The sequence below is a fragment of the Penicillium psychrofluorescens genome, assembly GCF_964197705.1.
Source record: "Penicillium psychrofluorescens genome assembly, chromosome: 4".
Taxonomy (NCBI): Eukaryota; Fungi; Ascomycota; class Eurotiomycetes; order Eurotiales; family Aspergillaceae; genus Penicillium; species Penicillium psychrofluorescens.
This window is the reverse complement of record NC_133442.1, coordinates 3,081,040-3,101,615: the sequence shown is the minus strand read 5'-3', so window position 1 is coordinate 3,101,615 and position 20,576 is coordinate 3,081,040. Positions and strand designations below refer to the sequence as shown.

General features: G+C 54.1%; 7 protein-coding genes across 7 annotated transcripts; 4 read left to right on the top strand and 3 right to left on the bottom strand.

Annotated features, from left to right (window-relative positions):
• Positions 1-641: 641 nt before the first annotated feature.
• Positions 642-3,611, top strand: PFLUO_LOCUS6808 (uncharacterized protein; the record flags this gene model as incomplete). The annotated part of the gene is made up of 2 exons (XM_073784387.1): positions 642-1,566; positions 1,618-3,611. 2 exons carry the CDS (start codon positions 642-644, stop codon positions 3,609-3,611), a joined length of 2,919 nt encoding a protein of 972 aa, XP_073640848.1.
• Positions 3,612-4,452: 841 nt separating this feature from the next.
• On the bottom strand, positions 4,453-5,508 carry PFLUO_LOCUS6807 (transcription initiation factor IIB; the record flags this gene model as incomplete). Its single annotated transcript, XM_073784386.1, has 1 exon — positions 4,453-5,508. One exon carries the CDS (start codon positions 5,506-5,508, stop codon positions 4,453-4,455), a length of 1,056 nt encoding a protein of 351 aa, XP_073640847.1.
• Positions 5,509-6,427: 919 nt separating this feature from the next.
• Positions 6,428-6,934, top strand: PFLUO_LOCUS6806 (ATP synthase F0 subcomplex subunit H atp14; the record flags this gene model as incomplete). The annotated part of the gene is made up of 3 exons (XM_073784385.1): positions 6,428-6,454; positions 6,507-6,585; positions 6,669-6,934. 3 exons carry the CDS (start codon positions 6,428-6,430, stop codon positions 6,932-6,934), a joined length of 372 nt encoding a protein of 123 aa, XP_073640846.1.
• A 1,981-nt stretch (positions 6,935-8,915) lies between these two features.
• On the top strand, positions 8,916-12,443 carry PFLUO_LOCUS6805 (uncharacterized protein; the record flags this gene model as incomplete). Its single annotated transcript, XM_073784384.1, has 3 exons — positions 8,916-9,787; positions 9,842-11,416; positions 11,474-12,443. The coding sequence occupies 3 exons, from the start codon at positions 8,916-8,918 to the stop codon at positions 12,441-12,443; spliced, it is 3,417 nt and encodes a 1,138-aa protein (XP_073640845.1).
• A 678-nt stretch (positions 12,444-13,121) lies between these two features.
• On the bottom strand, positions 13,122-14,819 carry PFLUO_LOCUS6804 (uncharacterized protein; the record flags this gene model as incomplete). The annotated part of the gene is made up of 1 exon (XM_073784383.1): positions 13,122-14,819. One exon carries the CDS (start codon positions 14,817-14,819, stop codon positions 13,122-13,124), a length of 1,698 nt encoding a protein of 565 aa, XP_073640844.1.
• Positions 14,820-14,979: 160 nt separating this feature from the next.
• PFLUO_LOCUS6803 (uncharacterized protein) lies at positions 14,980-17,191 on the top strand (the record flags this gene model as incomplete). Its single annotated transcript, XM_073784382.1, has 5 exons — positions 14,980-15,137; positions 15,196-15,911; positions 15,963-16,359; positions 16,572-16,707; positions 16,766-17,191. The coding sequence occupies 5 exons, from the start codon at positions 14,980-14,982 to the stop codon at positions 17,189-17,191; spliced, it is 1,833 nt and encodes a 610-aa protein (XP_073640843.1).
• Positions 17,192-17,700: 509 nt separating this feature from the next.
• PFLUO_LOCUS6802 (uncharacterized protein) lies at positions 17,701-20,367 on the bottom strand (the record flags this gene model as incomplete). Its single annotated transcript, XM_073784381.1, has 2 exons — positions 17,701-17,883; positions 17,941-20,367. The coding sequence occupies 2 exons, from the start codon at positions 20,365-20,367 to the stop codon at positions 17,701-17,703; spliced, it is 2,610 nt and encodes an 869-aa protein (XP_073640842.1).
• Between the last annotated feature and the right edge of the window lie 209 nt (positions 20,368-20,576).

Below are 20,576 nucleotides of genomic sequence, written 5' to 3'. Positions count from 1 at the left end.
GCACCCGCTGCAAATGCAACGGACCCAGCGGCCGTTGGATCACGGTCTCGTATTGTCACGGTACGGTAAACGTAGCGCCTTCAGGCTGGCAGAGCACAGTCATGCGCCGAAAGTGGGCTGTGGCAGAAAGCGGGTCAGGTTCTGCTCCCAAGGCGAATACATCATCCTCTCGCTCTCGCTCTCTCTCTGGCCAACTCTGACTCTGCTTGCTTCCAAGCTTCTGTCTTTGCATTGAATTCGTTCGAATTGATGTATCCTGCACTCCCGCTCTTACACTTCTCATTCTGGGTAAGCTCTTCCATTCTGTCTTTTCCTTATCAGTCGATCTCCATGCCCACCCCTTCCCTGTGAGGCAGAATCTGGCAGCAGAGAAACGCATTCGGGGAGACCACAGATAGGGCCTGCACCGGCAGACTGGGCCATATACTGGAAATCCCCCCTCTACCGTGCTGGCAGTCTTGGCCTGGCCTCTGTCACCGACAGGAGTGCCCAATTGCTCTCTGTTCGATTGCCTGCAGCTTGCTTCATTCGCCGGTCCAACGTGTCTGCACACGTGGGCTGCAGGCCACTTCACTTGCCCTTGAGCTTCGACCCGCTGACAGCCAACATACAGCTTTAAAGTACTCTCCACCACCTCCACCATGACAACACAAACTGCCCCGGCCATACCTCCTCGACCGAGTCGATCGCCTCAACCCACCACATCCGTATCGGACATGCCCAAGATCCCTCCGCGTCCCAACCGCCGACACGATCGATCGGTCTCCCCAATGCCTGACAGCTATGCGCCGTCTCCCCTCAACGAGTGGAATGGGCCGGGCATGGTCCGCACCACCTCCAACGATCTGCCTCAGCGCCCGCCCAGCGTGACGATACCATCCCTGGGCGAGGAGGGCATTGAATACGCCGACCTGGACATGGGCAACATGTCGGACAGCTACCACCAAGCGCCGACAGAAACTCGCAACATCAGCAGTGACCTCAAGATTCACCAACCGAGACCGTCTTTGCCGACATCAAGTGCCAAGGCCAAAGTGCAGGCCGTCACCCGCACCGATTCCCGCCAGGCCGCAGCCGTGGGAGTGGGCCGGGATGGTCCTTCTCCGGCTCACGAGGAGCAGGAACGCTCCAGTCGTTCGCTTCACTCGCACGCCAATGGATCCCGGGCCGAGTCCTCGACCGCCTCCTCAGAACGTCGGCACTCCGCGCAGTTCGGAGATGATCATGGCATCCGTGTTCCCATGTACCCCAACGCAGGAGACGTCCAGGCTCCGTCGCCGAGTCCCTATCTTGAACAGGGCTCTCAGCGTTCAGGTCGTAACCACCATCGGACTCGCAGTGGTCGGGACTCGTCCCTGCCGCCGGGCAGCTATGGCCTGCATGGCCACGGTGTGCAGCATACCGATAAGTTCGAGGCGGCCTGGTACGAGAAGCACCCCGATGAATACGTCAAGGAAGAAGGGCAGTACGGCCCTGGTGTTGGCACTCCTCGTCCGGATTGGGCCTTGAGCAGCGATGACCTGAACAAGATCGTCCGAAGCCCCGCCAACGCTGGATCTGGTTTTGGTAAGTAATATCTCATGCGGAGGCTTTTGGATTGATACTTATTCCATCTAGGCACTTCTCCAGCCGCACAGGGTACACCCGACGAAGAGGTGGGTTACCTCGCTTCGGACGAATACACGCATCGTATGGCATCTCCGCCTCTGGAGGCCCGGCACGACAGCAGTCTGCCAGTGGTTGAATCGCCTCTTCGGCAAATGAGCTTCCCAGCTTCAGCACTCGAGCCCAAGGAAGCCCCTAGCTCTCCGCTGCGCCGTACCCGGACCGGCTCCTCCCATGGACACTACCACGAAGGTGAAGTGATCCATGTGGATGACCCAGTGCATCCTCTGCACCATCCCGACGGATTTACCCCGGCCCCCGCATTTGAAGATTATACCCATGACGCGGAAGTTGCCCTCGAAGAGGAAGAAGAGCCCATTCTAGCGGCAGATGAAGTGCGCCCCGAATCGGCATACTTACATCCTGCAATCACTCCGACGTTTGAGCACCGAGACAGCTTTGATGAAGGCCGCAGTCGCACTCCCAGTGTGAACCACAGTCGCTCGAACAGTCGATCGGCCAGCCAGGGTGGCATTCCTGCCTTGACCCGATGGGACTCTCGTGAACAGTGGGAGGATTCACATACTCCCCTCGAAGACGTAGAAGAATACGAGCCGTTGTTCCCAGAAGATGATGGAAAGAAGGAGCGCCCTGTGTCCGCCGCAGACCGTTTCAAGCAGCGCCCCGATATGAGCAAGCACAGGTTCCCCAGTGAAGATATCTGGGAGGATGCGCCGAACAGTCTACAGCTCCACGCGACTGTGACAACCCCAGACCTTCCCAAGTCCGCCTCCGTTGAGACGTTTGAAACACCTGAGCAGGAGGCTGCACGCCGGATGCAGACTTCCCAGATCAATTCCCATAAACTCGCCACTCAGATTCTTGAAGGCGAGGGCTTTCAAACTAAAAAGAAGCCTGCGCGTCCGGACGCTATCAAACAGCGTTTTCCAAGTCGGGATATCTGGGAAGATACTCCGGATAGCCAGCAGCTGGTGACCACCGTTGAGCCTGCGACAGATGAGGTCAAGAGCCCCGAAATTCCCTCAAAGCCCAGCATTCCCCAACGTCCTCAGCGTCAATCTCAGGCAAGCTCACCCACGGACAAGCGGGCCCCGCCAATGATTCCAGACCGACCGAAACCGCAGATCCCATCGCGGCCCGCTAAGCCAAGCTCAACAGAGAATCTAACCAAGGTCTCCTCCGCCGGTTCAACTGGCAGCGCAGAATCCGCCAAGGATGCACCCGCTGTGCCCAAAACGAAGCCCGCCATTCCTGCTCGCCCCGGCGGAAGCAAGATCGCAGCCTTGAAGGCCGGTTTCCTTACTGATCTGAACTCTCGACTGCAGCAGGGTCCTCAACAACCCAAGCCCCAAGAAAAGGAACCTGAGCCCGCTGCTGAAAAGCAGCCTCTCAGCGATGCTCGCAAGGGCCGAGCCCGTGGCCCCGCGCGGAGGAAACCCGCAGTGGAAAATGCCAACGCCAGGCTGCCTACTATCCCCGAGGTGAAGATCACGGCAACATGGAATGTGTGGGAGGTCCGCGAAGACGGCAATTTGATTGTGGGCAGTGACGCCGCGATCGAAAAGCCTTTAGCCTCACCAATTGAGACTCCTATGGCCCCCGAGCTCGCCAAAAACACAGCCGGGGAGCCTGCCGATCCCGTCGCGGAGTCTCCTATCCAGAAGAAGGAAGATCTCGTCTCACCCACCACCGTCACGGCCCCCGTCGAGACCAATCCCGTTCAGGAGGAGGTGGAGGAGAAGGGGGAGGAGGAAGCCCCGACCTCCATTGAGGAGACCCCAGAACAGGTCGATACGTCCTCTCCGGTAGAGACCGAGACAGTCGCCGAACAAGTGGATCCAGAGCCAACTACTGATGCTGCGGCTGTTGCCAATGACATGGCCGCTTCGGTCCCGCCGACCAACCTGGAGGACACGCTTGAGAACCTGACTGCCTCGGCTGACGGCAAGAAAAGGTCTGATGGCGAAATCCATTTGCAGGAGTAGATGAGATGCTCTTCCTCTCCTTTTTTGGCTTCTTTCTATGACTTTTATGTTGATGTACTTGATGTGTGTGTGTGTGTGCAAGCTAGTGCTCTGTTGTCCCGTGTGTAGATGAGGATCTGAGACTACAACCTGAGTAGCTCTTTTATTTCTTTCCAATGCTGTTTAATAACTTAGGATCCTTTGGATTATGAATCCACATCACTCTGGCTTTGTTTGCCATATTCTATTCTCAATTGTAGCTTCTTAGGGTATATCCATTCGTACGTCCAAATATTCAATATTTACATCGATCAATCTAGAGTAGAAACTCAGGCTGGCGTCATGGATTTAAAGTTGGGGTGATCGTCGATAGTTACCGTTCTTGGAATAAGTGTAACTATAGGATCAACTTGTTGCATTATAAACTCTTCTGCTCAGTATGATGTACACGAGACTGCTTAAGCCTCAAATGAGACTCGAGTATTTTGCAAAAGAAAAAGAATGGAAAAAAAAAGGCCACAAGCACACGCATTACACGAGGATTAAAGCACACAAGAGGACCAAGATAAGACAGGGCATGCATTGTATTTGATTTCATCTGTTTTTTTTTTTCGTTCTCTTTTTGTTATTTTCTCTCAGGGATCAGCCGTGTGGCTACAAAGATCCTGGGGTAAGCCATGCAAATATCTGCAGTTGGTTCTGAATAAACATCAAAAAAGAGAGGGAGAGGGAGAATAGCTCGTAAGAGAAGGGGAGGCTGTTTTTGTGGACTGACTCGTTGGATAGAAAAAAAAAAACCATTGGTATCATCAAAAGAACAAGGGAGACGACATAGATCGCGCACGTCCCTTATCAGCCCAGCTCAGCTCACAGGCAGCTTGCTCATATCGCCCTTGCCCTCTTTGATCCACTCCGGATCGATCAGGCGCTCCCGCTCAGCGTAGAGCTGCTTGTAAGCACCGCGAATGGTTCCATCACTGACGTGGGCCACCTGGGAGATTTCCTTGGCAGACTTGCCCTGACCCATCAGGTAGGAGGCCATGTAGATGCAAGCCGCGACGATAGAAAGCGGAGAGCGACCGGCCAGGTCACCCATGGTGGTGACGCGGTCAGAAAGGGCAGCGGACACGCTGGTGACCTGGTAGGGCAGATCGAGGAGATTGCAGAAACGGTTGCAGAGATCGCTTGGCTTGGTCGAAGTGGTGGCCGTGTAGCCGTCGTTCGGGTCAGGCACTCCGCCACTCGACACGACGGCATTGTTGCGCTCGACGTTCTGTGCAGTGAAGAACTTCTCCAACGCCTTGTAGATGCGACCGATCTCCTTCCGAGTCACCTTGGTCACGGCAAAGATCTCAGTGAAGGTCCTGGGAACCTTGCACTGGCGGCAGGCAATGAAGATACAGCCAGCAATAATGACTTCCTGGGACTTGCCCTTGAATGCCTTGGCATCATCCACGATCTTGAAGAGATATTTGGCCGTGTCGGCAACGTTCTTTTGGATATTGAATCCGTCGCACAGCGCACCGATCTCCTTGTAGGCTGCGAGCAGCGCCTTGTTCGCCTTCTCGTTCGACTGCTTGTTCTGGGCGCGATACAGGTCCCGAGCTCGACCAGATCCTCCGCTGGCAATCGAAGTCTCCAGCTGATCACCGTTGAGCAGCGGGTTCATGGCGTCTCCAACACGGGACGGGTCATCGTTGTTCTGGTCGTCGTTGGAGAAGGTTCGCCACTCAGAGTGCACGTCAATTTCTCGATCAGCGAGCACGAGTCCACAGGATCCGCAGACGGTCTCGTGGGAGTCCGGAAACTCCAGGTTGGGAGGCACCTCCTTGCACTCCGGGCAGAGAAGGTGGGCAGACAGGTTTTTCTTCCATGGGGAAGCCGCCTCGGCCATTGCTACGGGTGACATGGCCGCCATCTTTTTTGCGATGCGGATGTCCTCAAACCGTGCGGTGTGTCTTTTGGCGACTTTCTTGGCGCTGACAGATAAATTGTATTTGCGGTTGTAGTAACGAAAGAATAGTGGCGAATACAGTTTGGCTGCTGGACTTCGACCACAGAAGAGATTAAGTCCACCTATTGAGTCGTTCTCAACAGGTACAGGGCAAGGATGATAACACCGACGACGTGCTTCGCGTTTCGGCTCTTCAACGTCTTCTGTGCGCCACTGCCTTGATAGACTCAGGTTAGCCCGATTGCTACATTCAAAGATTCAACCAACAGCTTTGGATGAAGTCACCAAGCTCTCATGGAAGCGGTTGCATGGCTGTTCACCCAGCAACCGGATCCATCGAGCCACTTGGACGACGCCACCCAAGTCAAACAGGCTGCTATTACCTTTCCCCGCGATGTACACTCAGTCCAGTAGATCACCCCCCAGTTGTGAAAGCCTTCACAAGTCTGCGGTTTCTCAGACGAAAGTGAGCCACCGAAATCCCAGATGCCAGCGAGTCCGACCGATGAACCAGTCAAGGTCTCCGTAAGAGCAATGATCTCACGAAAAGGGGTCGTAGAACCTGACCGGGCCGCTGCAAGTGAATCAGATCAGAGTGATCGAGCAAAGCAACGTCGAGAGTCGAGTTCCGGGGACAAGCAGGCAGGTGCTTGGACGGAGAGGGATCGAGGACTGGGGGAGATGGGGAGATGGGAAGAGATAGGTCAGCGAGAGAGGATGGCAAGTTCTTGAGGTTGGATGGACGCTGAGTCATCGCTCTTTCTGAGTCAGCGCCAAGCCGCCCTTCCGACTTTCATCGTTTGCACTTCTCCTCGATCAGAACAATCCACCCTGTCACAGCAGTTTCCCCCTCCATCCCCTTGAGACACTTCTCGCAGCCAAGATGATGTCCCAGACTCTGCGAGCCTCGGTATGCCCACATTGTATATTCCCCGTGCCTGGCCCTAGCTGACCGTCCGCAGCGCTCCGTCCTCTCCCGTGCCTCTCGGCAACAGGCCTCGATCGCTCGCCGCAGCTTCCTGACCTCTGCTGTCCGTCGGGGTATGTCACCACTTCTCTTCATCGATGATTGGATCCCTAATCATCCAATTGCGCCCGTACTAACCCATTTCGCCCCCCTCCAGCCGACCCCGTTTCGGAGTTGTACCTTCGCGAACTCAAGGCCTACAAGCCCACTCCCATCAAGGCCGGTGACGCCGACGCCCACGTCCACAAGTTCACCGCCCCCCAGGCCCCCAAGTCGCCCGAGGAGGCCAACCTCGCCAGCGAGCTGTCCGCCTACGAGAGCCAGGAGGTCGAGGTCGAGGGTCAGGCCGCCGCCGGTGAGGCCCCCCCCGTTGAGGAGAACTGGTTCGAGGAGGATGAGGAGGAGACCCCTGCTGCCCACTAGACATTTCATTGTTGATTCGACTTTTTGGTCTGGGGAAATATGGGACGGATGGTTGGCTCTCCGCCTGTGGCCGGAGAGTGGCCGCCTCTCGGATCCTGATGCTTGTAAATTAGACCACCTTGAGAAACGTTGAACCTTTTTCCTTTGTCTTAAATCTGTGCTCTGCATCGGGTGTAAATCCCATCTAGGTGGACTGAGATGATCCATTGTTTGTGCATCTGACAAGTTGAATGCACCCGTCCCAGCCCACATATTATCCCACTACCATGTAGATCATTGATGGATGGATGCATTAAACCAACCTGTCCAAAAGGTCTGCGGTCGTGGCTGCAGACCTGCCCTCGATTGCGCCCTGACGGCGAGTTGATCCTCAGTCGGACACCAAATCAACATTGGAATTGCTACATAGTCAGGACACAATCTAGGGGAAGTCCGTCTACATACGAGTATACAATACTTTAGTCCACAATACAAGAGGCATCCCTTGACAGACCGTACAAGGAGAAAACAAGCAGGGCGGTAAAGTAAGCCCTTAACATTGACTACGCGGAAGCCCGGTATGATAATAACGTGGTGGCTAGATGGGAGAGACGATTAGCGGGACATATATACTGAATGGTAAGGTGACTGAAGCGTCAGTGGCTGGGTGTCCCCTGCAGGGCTGATTGCGATCGTTTGAATGTCCTTGCTATTCCGGCACGGCCTGGAAGTTCCCTGCAGACCGGAGGTCTTTTTTCTCTCGCGGCCATCGGCGGATGGCGATTGCGGCCGGCTGGATGTTGTGGAAGTAGTTCGTGCGCTGTCCGCCATGAGCCACAGCTGGAATGCGGGGCAACTTGGACGCCGCTCGTGTTCCCTTGACAGGTGAAGTGCGTGAGAAAGACAGAGAGACACATTCTTGTACCAGTTGGGTCCTGCATAGGAATGCGCGAATCAGCAGCCAGAACCATTCGGGCAGCACTCAAGAATGGGTGACGCATCAGGACCATCCATGGGCGGAAGGTGCGGATCGGGTAACAAATCAATAATAACCATTCCCGCGTGGGTTGGAATCGGGGCTGATACAGAGATACAGAAGTCAGCCTCGGGGGGTGGTGGGAGGACATTACGCGCGCATGATGGCTAAGATGCCGGTGGAGCCATGGTTGGAGCAGCGGATGGAGAGAGAGAGAGAATGCTCTGGGAGCAAAGTAGTCCGAAATGCCGAGAGAGGAAAAAAAGAAGAAAGTGTCTCAGAGGAAGAATAGGACATCACGGGACTTCTATCTTACTCTTTCTTCCAACATCACTTCACTGCTATCTCTCTCTTGCCTTCTCCCTGCTCCTTCACTCATTCCCTCCCTCCCCCTGATCCCTCCACTCCATCCTCTTGCCGGATCTCCCTCGCTTCTCGACGGGCCGACCGTCCCCCGCCCTTCGCTGACCCTTGTTACCAAAAGACCCTGGTAGCAAATTCAAAAATACAAAGTACACCTGGCGAGCAGCTTTCCCCGAGACTAGATTCCCTGCCGCCGATCAGTGGCTGTTTGGCTCCACCGCCCTTTGCTGCAGTTAGTGGAAGCTCGATCTATCTTATCCCAGCCAGGCACCGTTCCTGGCCCGTTCAACCTAGCACACCTCGCCCCAATTGATGTGTGGCCCTCCTGGATGCCGGCAAAGGATGAGACCCGCCTCTTCTCCCTCCTTGTAACTGGTCTACAATTCGATCGCTGCCACCTGGCATACGTTTCCTCCATCTCTCAACCTCACCTCCTGCCCTTGTTTCCGCCCTCCGCCAACCTCCTACCCGCCACACCCTCTCCGATGCTGCGCCGCTCCTCACATGTCCTGTTCTGACCATCTTTAACCTGGTGCCTGGACGAGCTGGTCTCTCCGACGCCAACCTCACACATCCGCTCACTGTTTACCCAAGGGAGACATGTCCACTCGCCGACAAGCTATCCCCCACGCTCGATAGTCAACTTTGTTGGCCCCCGAGACCATGTCTTCGCCTTCCACCGAGACTGTCAGCAACTACACCAACGATGATGGGAATGGGTTTCTGCCACGCTCGGCCAGCTATACGGACCTCCCCCGTGTGTTGCCTGCCACAGAACCCGGTCCGTCGAACCTAAGAAGGACATTCTCTGACTATGCCGTGCCCACCCTGTCGGATTCGCCGACGAAGGAAAGTGTGCGGGCGGGGAAAGATATCCTACGACGGACGTCTTTGCGCTCCAAGAATCGGCCGGAGATCGCCGTCTCACACTTCACACTGTCATCATCGGAGGAGGTGAACAAGACTGGTACAGATTCGCATGCCGAAAAGACGCCGCGAACAAGGGCACCAGAACCCGTGGCGCGACCATCAAAAGGCCGATCGATGTCGGGGCGGATAGTGAGCCTTGCCCGGAAACCATGGGGCTCGTCGTCACGCTCTCCGTCTCCATCATCTAAGCGAGCCAAGCAGCACCAGAGCCGTGGAGACGAGCAGTCTTCAATTAGCTCGCGCTCCCAAACCAAGAAAACTGCCACAGCGACGGACACGGTGGCAGACTCGGAATCTGTCCACCCCTCCCGGAAGCGTACGATTTTATACAAACGGCCAAGGCGCCCAATGCAGGCTGTGGTGGCCAAGGACCTTGAAGACAACCCGGGAGCGCCTAACAGCCCAACCGACCGCTCGTTACGCCAACATTCGTCACTAGAGAAGTTTACCTCGTCCTTATCGGTCTCCACGCCAGTTCTACCGCCGATGCCCAAGGGAGCCGCGGCTACAGCTGCTGCCGCGCTTTCACATAGTGGCGGTGATCATTCTCGTCGGAAGGATGAACTTTGGGGTGTTTTTCGCGGCCTCGAAGCGGATTATCAAAAGTACGTGCCACCATTCTCAGAGCATGATCGCAATTACTAACTAGAGATATTCAGGTTCCAATCCAAATCAAGCTCTCTCAAAGCCAATGTTATCCGTACCTCCCTGGTTCCTTTTCTCAGCCGCCATCATCTCCATGCATCATGCAAGGATTTGAGACCGGAAGACTTGGATCGCCGAGTGAATATTCTCAATAAGTGGTGGATTGGAATGCTGGAGATGCTCAATGGCAAGAATAACCAATCCATCTCCGGAACAGATAGGCCGGTGTTCCTGGAGGCGGTGGTTGGTATCATGGCACGCCCGGAATGGCGGATCCCGTTCACTACTGCGCAAAATAACAGTGGACCACCAGATTCGTTGAAATATGCATCGACATCGGTTTCAGAAACATCCGAAGCCTCGGGTTCGTCGGGATCGGACTTTCTGGTCGAGTCGATCCACCATAATACCCGGAATATCTTCATTCAGAATCTGCTTTCCCAGATGTCATTTGTGGTGGAACGAATGTCCATGCGCCATGCACCCGCCAGCCTGGTAGCATTCTGTGGAAAAGCCTGTGCTTACGCATTTTTCTTCTGCCCCGGAGTAGCAGATATCTTGGTTCGGTTGTGGAGCACGCCTCCCACCACGTTCCGTCGTGTACTGGCGCAATCGTCTGGGTCCCGAAGCGGCAATTTACGCGCATACACCCAAGAGCTTTCTCTATCCTTCCCGGTGGCGCTGCGTTCCCTCGCCTTCCACTCCTACGGGCCTCTTCTACGGTACCTTCACCAGAAACCTGATATGCCTTTGAACATCACAAATATTCCCTGGCAGTCCCCTTGGGTGACGCGTTGGTGCGGACGCGATACGGACCTTTTCTTCGTCTTCGTGAAATACATTCATATCCTCTACGCAGAGTATCTACCACCCGAGACCCAAAAAGCCAACCGAATTTTGGCACCGGGTCTGCTGCTCGTCCATTCCCAGCTCTTGGTCGTTCTGGAGGATACCATTTACAAACAGTCCGCCCAACAACCTGAAAATCCCCATGTCGCAGCCGCCATCACTTTCGATGATTTTATTGAAGCACCAGATGCCTCAGCCAATTCGCATCCCCTTGGGGGAGGCAACAGTCATCGGTCTATGGCGGAAAATCGGTTGATCATCCTTCTGCGGGATTTCCTCTCCGAGTCATCTGCTGAACCAAATCGTGCCCGATTGTTGTTCGCCGAATCCTTCTGTGCAATTCTCAAAGCCTCCGCCCAGAAAACTTCCCTATTCGACCACAACGCGTGCTTTTTGCTGTGTGATTTTATCGAGGAGGTCATTCCGATCATCACCCGCTACGCTCAGTCAACCGAACGGGAATTATTTGACTGGAACTTCTGGTTGGATGTTGCGAGGCAGATGCTGCAGAGTCACAATTCGCTGACCGAGGTCCGGGTTTTCTCTTTCCTTTATTGCGCTTGGGGTACCTGGACAGCCACCGAGCTGAGAAAAGCTGGTCTCACCCTGGATTTCCTGCTTCAGGAGCCACTCTTCTACCATTACTTCGATCACTGGAGCCCAATGGTACGCGCATACTTTCACCGTCTGTTGTGTTGGAGAGTGGGTCGGTTCAGTGGCGATCCCACACCACTGGATTCGTAAGTGCTTGGATCGATTTAACAGTGATTTGTTTATGTGCTAACTGGAATTCCCAGTATGATCTATGAGACCCTCTCCGATCGACTCTTGCGCGTCTGGGAATACTATATTGGATACCAATCCAAGGCTGAAGAGGGACTCACGGCTCCCCTGTCCTCCGCTCCCTGTACACCGGCTCCCGGTCGAAGAATCATCATCATCCGATGCGATAATCATGTCTCTCCTGTGAACTTGTTTGTCTCTTTCGACCGCGTTGTTCCACCTGCTCCTCCAGACCAAATTAGATCTCACCGGAGAACTGGATCAGCCGATTCAAGTAGTTCGGAGGGCAGCATTGGCAAACGTCGATGGGGTCTTCTTCGATCCATGTTCAGCAGTTCCTCGAATTCTCGATCTGGAGATGACGCAGCCAACAGCAGCTCCGATGAGTCGGAGAGCGGTTCGAGCGAAATAACGATGGCTTCTGACACAAGGTGCCTTGACCAGCATGAGCTCACCCCGAACAACAGCACCGAAGAGCTTGTTCGGCCCGACTTGCCACACCAGCCGTTCTTCTTCAAGTTTTCCTTGGAATGGATGGATCGACCGCAATGGCCCAGCAAAAACAAGCGCCTCTTTGCTCCATGCCTGCCAGTGGCATCCCAGCTGCACGTCCAACGTCAACGCTCTCCCGCAAAAGCATCAGACGACGACACGGTTTCAGAAGATACTACAATTTCTTCAGAAGACGGCCACGCCGTGGAAAATCCTGAAAACCCCATAGACCCACTCCAGACACCTCGCGTCGACCAAGAGCCCAAGATACCCAGAACCCCTACAACCAAAAACTCACCGCTTCCCCAACTCCCTCCCCTGCCCTCTTACGACCATCTCGTGCCCAGCAAATATGCGGGTCGCGCTTTGGCGGAGTGGGCCCATATTGTCTCGGAATGCGACAGTTTCTTCGCCCGGCGCCGCGACGAAGGCGTGCCCGCGGACCGCATGGTGGAAACTCCAACACTGGGCGTGGAAACCTTCCGAAAATAGTGGCATCGACCATCGCAGGTCCACAACAAGCCTACTAGCTCTCATCTTGAGACTTACAAAAGGCAGAGATGCCTTGTTCTAAAATCTGCTTCTTTTTTTCTCTGTTTTGTTTTCAGTCCCACACCACACATCCTTGGTGTGCAAGGAGGCATAGGGTATCGGCGTATGAGCAACCGCGTTTCCATCTACGGTCTGCTGTCTTTTTCTTTTCTCTTTTGTTCTCTGCATCGGAGCGCGATGGACTTCTCTTGCAGTGGTAATCGAATAATCAATGAGATACAATCAAGGAATTAGTCACTTTACTCCTGCGAGGCCCTCGTAGCAGCATATCTGATGCAGATCCATATGAATCACCCGGTAACTTATCTAGCCTGGTAGCCGAGGAGCTCTAGGACGTTCCTCTATTATAAAGAAGGGCCCTAGGCCCCTAGCGGCAATCTAATTGGCAGGTGGCAGTATCGCAACAGACTTTACTACGTGAGGCTAGGTGCTTCGAACTATGTAGCATCCCAAGCATCGAAGTATAGCGGCTTGGTGTGTTCATCATTCAGACATCCTGGCACATATCGATGTTACAGAAACTAACGCAGAACCATTATATTTTCAGTATAACATTAACAACAAGTCTAAGAATAAGTTTTTAAAAATGGCGACTTCAAATCCCATCTATCCATCCATCTACTCTTCTTTCTTCTCCTGGGCAAGCTGCTTATTCAAAAGGTACAACAACGCGCCCTGCACATCTTCACGAGCCATATGCGCCTCCACGAGTCTCACGCCCGTCCCACCCTGGACTTTCTGCAGCGCATCCTGTAGCTCGCCGCATGTCCGCGCCGTGAAGGTACTCTTTGCGACATGGTCCTCGTCAGCACCAAAATAGCTCAGTGCCTGGGTATGCCGCCAGAATGCGACATCATTATAGCTCTGGTTCCGGCCATGGATGACCCGCTCGATGGTGTATCCGTCGTTGTTGATGATGATGATCAAAATGTTCAGCTTCTGGCGGATCATGGTGCTGATTTCCTGGGCTGTCATCTGAAGGGATCCATCGCCGATGATCAAGGTCACATTGCCGGGAGTCTTCTGTTCGCGCTTTGCGAGCGCGGCGCCCAAGGTAGCGGGGAGCATGAATCCAATTGACAACCAGGTCACGGCTCCGAAGACGCGTGCTTTGGGTGGGAGAAGGAAGTTCCGGCCACCATGTGATGCAGTGCCTGTTTCAGTGAGGATAATGTCGCCTTCCTGGAAGATCGGGTTGACTAGTCTGAAGAAATTGTCTTGGGCGATGGGATCCGAGCTCTTGATGCCATCCAGAGTGGTTACTACCTTGGGGGGTGCGTCCGTTGCTTTGGGGATGCGAGTTGAGTCAAGCTTCTGAAGTAGTTGCAAGAGCAGGTCTTTTCCTGAAACGTCGCGACAGATAGGATCGGTCCCGATTTGAATGGACGAGTCTTTGAAAGTGATCGCGGCAGCCGGGGTAGGTATGGTGGTGAAGAAATAGCTGTTTGTGTCGCTGTAGTGCGGCCCAAATGTAAGGATGAGATCTGCCGATTCGAAGTATGCCTTCGCGGGCTTGTCACCAAAGGCCGCTTCGTATACCCCGTATACATTAGGGAGCTGCTCGTTCACTAGACCCTTGCTATAAACAGTGCTCCATGTAGGCCAGCCAGTATTCTTGATAAGAGTATCAAGCTGGTCAACGACACCGAGGGCGACACTTTCTCCGTCCACGAGGATCAACGGGCGTTTCGCAGTGTACATGCGCTCCAAAATCTGGCTCATGATTTGTGGCTCCTTGCCCGTGCTGGGAACGGTTGGGACGGCCACTGTCTTGGTCAGATTGGCCGCAGACACGAGGGCATCGGGCATATCATCAGGAATCTCCAGGTAGACGGGACGGCTGTGGATCAGAGCCTGCTGTAAGATCCAGTCGATCTTATCTGGCGCCGACGCCGCGTCCGTGATCTCAGTCTGCGCCGCCGTGATATGCGTCGACATGGCGGCGAAGCGACGGTACTCGCCGTCGGCGAAGGTGTGGTGCATCAGCGCACGTGTGCTCTGCGCCAGGCGTGGCGGCGTGCCGACGATGTGGATGACAGGGGAGCGCTCGGCATAGGCGCCAGCGATGCCATTGAGTGCCGACAATTCACCCACCCCAAAGGTCGTAACCAGCGCGGACAAACCATTGATGCGTGCGTAGCCATCGGCAGAATACGCGGCGTTCAGCTCATTGCAGTTGCCGACCCAGCTCAGCTTGGCGGGCTCGACGAAGTCCAGCAAGCGCAGGTTGTAGTCGCCGGGCACACCGAAGACGGAGTTCACGCCCAGCTGGCGTAGACGGGCAAAGAGGTAGTCGGCGAGCTTGATGGTGTCCATGGTTTTGATTGGGAGTAAGAGAGAGAGAGAGAAGGTGTGTAGATCGATAACGACCGATAAGCACCTTTTATACTTGTTCCCCCGCCCCCGCCGCTAGCCGTCTTCCCTTTCCCTTTTTCTCCGAGGCTGTTTTATGTAACAACTATTCCCAACAAAGACCATGTTGCGACGCCCGGCCTGCGAGCCTTGTCGGAAGTCTAAGCTGGCTTGCGACCACGGGCTACCGGTATGCTCGCGCTGCAGTACCTCCGGGGCGATTTGCATCTACCGCACGACGCCGTTTAAGCGTAAACGAGTCGGCTCCCCGGCAAAATCTGGGTCCGCTGAGATTCCGCGACAAGAAAAGACTAATTCAGAAGCTAACGCGCCTCTGCAGTCTTCATTCCCGAGATTCCTCGCCGTCATTGGGCGCTAGGCGCCCTCCATACCCGAATCCCGGATTTTTGGGTTCTTCCAGTCATGCAGCTATCTTTAAGCATATCACCCCGGACGGCGATCATGGCTCGACGGCGCATGCTTCGGATCTTGCTTGGTCGGCCACCCAGCCTCAGGTCGCCGGCGACAATCACTTGATGTCGCAAGGAGCAGATATTCTCAAGCAGCTTTTAACCAGCTATTCTTTGGCAGCCATGAAAGATCTGGTCATGTTCTGGCTGCTCAAAGGAGCCAATCTCGCGCTAGCCGAACCATTTGTGGCGCAGTGTGCCAAGAGCGTGAGCCACTTATTTACCACACAGGATGAGAATTGGAATTTGGTCTATGCGCGACATCTGTTTCAAAATACCGCCCAGCCACTAGTCTTTGATGCCGACTCTGACATCCACAGCTTCTCCGCTCAGTTCCTAGCCCATAATTCCCGATGGGAGACAATAGCGATCTTCTTTGCTGCTGTCAGCCGAGCTACGATCGATACATCGTTCTTTCCTTCACTATATGCCACCGAGGAAGAGCAGTATCCTCTCCGAAGACTGGCTATGAAACTTTGTGATTTTGCACTAGAGATCTCTCTCTCACTGGACTGTTTGAATGATTTACAGTTGATCGTTCAGTATGAGAATTTTATTGTACATTCCTATGTGGATGGCGATCAGAGTGAGTTCCCACAAGCGCAGCTAAAACAACGAACATGCTAATATACTGCAGGCTATCATGCATGGCGCAAACTTGGAGACGTGATATCATCCACCTTCGCTCTGGGCTACCACGAGAACCTAGAGACCAAACCCGGCATCCCGCCGTTTCTCATAGAGCTGCGCAAAACCGCGTTCGCGAGAATCTACTCAGCAGATAAGAACATCGCCATATTCCTCGGCCGGCCGCCGCGGATGAACAAGCGTTTCTGCCATTTCCAGATCCCTTCGTGCCGGACAATCATCGACGATTCAACGGAGACACATCACGATGTCAATCACTGGGAGCCGGACTCCCAGGCTGGATACAGAGCTGACACCCGCTGGTCTGCGCTCTGTGCTTTCCTGAAAGAGGAAATCTGGGAACTGCTTCAGGATAAACACCACGCCTCGTGTTCCCAGCGAGCCAGGTATAATCGAACCAGTTGAGAAGAAAGGAATTATATAGGAAGTTAACGACAAGCTACAGTGAGATACACGATCAAGCGGAAGCACAGTGGCAAGCACTTCCGGCCCATTTTCGTCTCGAGGGCAGTCTGAAACAATGCACTCACACGCCATTCGAGCGCGACTTTTTAGCAGGCGTGCGCCTGCAGCATTTACATGTGCTATTTTTGCTTAGGCTCCTCCTACTCCATTCATTGACTGAACCTGATATGGCGATCATCGAGACAGCAGGACAGATGCTTGCCCTCGTCGTGGAAATCATCCTGCTGAGAGACCAGTTGACGAATTCAGGGACCGGTCTGATCTGGAAGGTAACTATCCATCCATCTCGTCTTCTGGATTCTGTCTTGTATATTAATAGAATTACAGGTTGCGCACTACGGCCTTCCCGCCGCAGGGATTATCCTCCTCTCCATGCTAAACCCACGCACAATGTCGCAAACGGGCTCATCACGTACAAAAACACTACAAGGCCTCAGCGTCTTCGTAGCCGAAGTACAAATCGGGACGATTGTGCGTCCAGGAGACCCGAACTACGCGCTCCTCTCCAAAGCCACGCAGACGATCCAGCGATTCCTTGACTCCTTCCATGCGGAGCCGACACCGCATCAGCAGCATCAAAAGCAATACCAGCATCCACCTCCAAGAGATGTGGCGCCGCACCACGACGAGGCGAGCGACGACTGGGCTGCATTTCTGGAACAGGATACGTGGGACTTCGAGGCGGGATTCTGGCAGAGTTTGGCGGATCATCCGTCGCTGTTGGCGTTGGATCCTGACGTTCCTTCTTTATAGAAAGCTATCTAGTCTCATGACTTCAACGCTTACAATTGATACCCTAATACAGTACAGAGGAAACTTCGAAAATATAAAATCTTCATAGGTGGAAGAAATAGAGCATTTGATATCATATGAGCAAAAAACGCCGAACCCGGTGAGCAAAGGTGGTGATGATAGATACATAGAATGCAAAAGAAAACGCAGACGTGCGAATGGTAGTCGTCCGACTGAACAGAGGCTGATGTGCAGTAATATAAGACCGGATAAAAATAACAAGGCAGACACGCATGGCTAGTGGTATATGATATGCCTAGAGTCTTTCAAAGATGCAGGGAGGCGGAGATGGAGATAAAGACAGGGAGGAGGGGGAGGGAGAGAAGTTGACATGATTCAAGGTCCAGTGTGAGCGGTGCTGTACAATGCCCGCAATGGACCAAATGCTGGAGAGGAGACTGCAAGAGAAGCAAGTCGGAGAGAAAGCGATGAGATGTTGAGACAGACTAGGCGAGGATAAAATATATCAATCAGTACAGCAGCTTGTTGCTGGCAAAGTTGATCACTTCGGTTACACGGTCGATCCAGTGCTGGGTCAGTTTCCAGTCCCCAGTGTCTATGGAATCTCGAATGGCGGGGAAGATTGAGGCGCCGTAGCCAGACCATAATTCGGGGCCGAAGATGACATGCCGGAACTGGGTGCGGTTGGGAATCTGCAGGACAATCGTAAGTCAAGATTATAAGCGAGATAAAAAAAAAAGTAAACTTACTCCGCCCCCATATTCCAGATCCAGAAGATGTGTGTCAAATGCGGCCATGCGGTCGTTGTGGTTTAACCGCTGAACGCGCATGGCGTTGCTCTCGTATCCGCCTGAACCCCAGACGGCATCGTGCCATACTTGATTCCATTTCTGAAACTGTGCCGTGTTCTTCTTGAGATCTTGAGCAGCTTCGGCTAGTAGTTGCATCTTCACTTTGGCGTTCTTAGACTGCGCATACTCGCGCAAGTCCTTCACCCAGTCGATAATAGAGATGCCATAGGCCTCCATATCGAACGGCAGCATGGGGTTCTCAGAGAGGTCGAGCAAAAGCAATCCCCAGAATTGAGCAAGGAGCTTGTGATACTGGAATCCAGGATCTCCAAACTGTGCCATCCACTCAAAGTTCTCATAGCAGCTGTGATAAGGGTACGGCTCGCCCTCGAAACCAAAATCGATACTCGAGGTGCCTGCAATGTCTTGGAATGCCACGTAGTCGCTGCCAGCGCCGAGGGGTTCAATCTTGCTGCCTTTTTCTTTCCAGATTTCTCTTAGGGTTTTATTGGCCTTGGGATCGGACAGGCGGCCGAGAATTTGCATCACCGCACGCTTAAAGACCGGTGCTGCCGCTACGCGGAAGTTGGGGCCAGAGACGCCAACATCAACATTGAGGTAGGCATACGCACGGGCTCGGAGCGCATCCACCTCCTTCTCAACGTGTTCGGTGGAACCAATGAGGTTGTATTCTTCTCCGTCCCAACTGACAAACTCAATGGTGCGCAGTGGCCGCCATCCGTAGGTGAGAAGTTCTCCAAAAGCCCGCACAACTTCCAAAAAGGCTGCAGTGCCGCTGCCGGGATCGATGCTACCCAAGCACCACGAGTCGCGGTGGTTGCCGATGATGATTTTCTTGTCGGTCTGTTCCATTCCGAGAATTCTGCCATGGATGTTGTAAATGGGCTGGCGCTTTTCCTCGTCCTGCAAATTCATCAGATTGACGAGGGGCGAATTCTGATCTCCAGTCCACCACTGTTTCATCTTCGGCACTCCGCCCACCCAGTCTTTTGGCACTTTGGAGCCGTGTCCGTCCAAAGCCTGCAAGAGATGTTGCGCATCTCGAGAGGAGAGGGGAAGACTTGGGATCTGAACCAAGCCAGGGCTGTCTTCAAGAGGGATTCTCACTTTCTCTTCCGGGGTGGAGGCAAACCCAGGACTGAGAACATCGCCCACCACATGGGACATTAAGCTTACACCTCCTCGCTGCACGCCGTCAGGTGGCATATAGCGTCCCTGAGGGAAGCTGGGCCCATTGACTTCACCATCTTCCGCTGGATCGGAGTAGATAATGCAGCCGACTGCGCCAGCCATCTCTGCAGCCTTGATCTTCAGCGCGCGATCGGGTTCTGTTCCATAGTATCGGACGAGAGCGATGGAACCCTTGACCGTGATACCTTTGTCGGCCAGCAATTGAAAGTCCTCCCTGGATCCATAGTTGGCGTACACCAGAGGGCCGGTGACGTTGCCAGATTTCGAGTGACCGTGAAAGACCGGCACGTATTTCTTTTCAGGTATATCCCCCTCACCCTCCTCCAGGGCGGCTTCCCAGGCGAGAGAGGGTGGGTCGACAATCGCCACCCGGCGGCCGTCCTTGCGCGGGTAATTCAAGTATACCTGGAATTCCTCCCTCTCAACTTCATCAAATTGTGCCTTCCGAAACGCCGCCTCAACTAACTCTGCGATAAAAAAGCTACCCTCGGAGCCGGCGACGTGGGAATAATTGGTGACTCGTTTCAGATTTTCGGCGATGTTGGTTTCGTTCATGTTGCTTTGAATGAAGTTTTCGACAGATGACGCGCTATAGGACTGGCCCATGATCATGCGGCTGTTCATGTTGAAAATATCGGATATGAAAAAGACGTATACCACGGAGACGACAAGCAAGAGACCGAACAGCCGTAAGAGCATAATACAGCCTTGGTCCTTGAGCCGTGGTCGCGTTTCGGCGAGATTGATAGTAAAGCGAAAATTCGGCATAAAGCGTCGGAAGGGTCGTTGGATGGCTGACAGTGTCCGGGATAAGTTGGAGAACTGCTTGGAAAGTTGATGCCGTAGACGGGGGCGCGCGCCGGTCGAGGAAGACGGCAGGCCATCGTCGACGTCCATCTGATCTAACTCCCGACGCATCTCTTCCAACGATCCTCGAGCTGACTCCGATCCCGACGATACCAGGTCATCGAGACTGGTGCGCGCGGACTCGACCGTCGGCGGCTGGTACCCCCGGCCAGGTGGCGCATGATCGGACCGGCCGAGGAGACCTTGTCGTTCGGCATCGTCACCCTCTTCGCCCAGCTCGGACCGAGAGGAACTTGGTTGGGTGCCGACGGCCTCCTCGTAGGTGGGGATCGGGAGGGATTGATAATCGAACTTATCGTCCGGCATGGCGGATAGCGGTGGACTCCGGGCGGGAGAGGCAAATGGGAGAGAGCGCCGATTTGAAGATGACGGTCATGATCTTAGAGAGTATAGGCGACACGAGCGACAGTCATAGTGCGGGCCGGGTTCAGAGAGATCACTCAGGTTGTAAGGGGGTCAGGTCAGTGAGCGTTGGAGATAGCAGGTCACGGGGTGTTGTTGCCTGGGGCCCCACT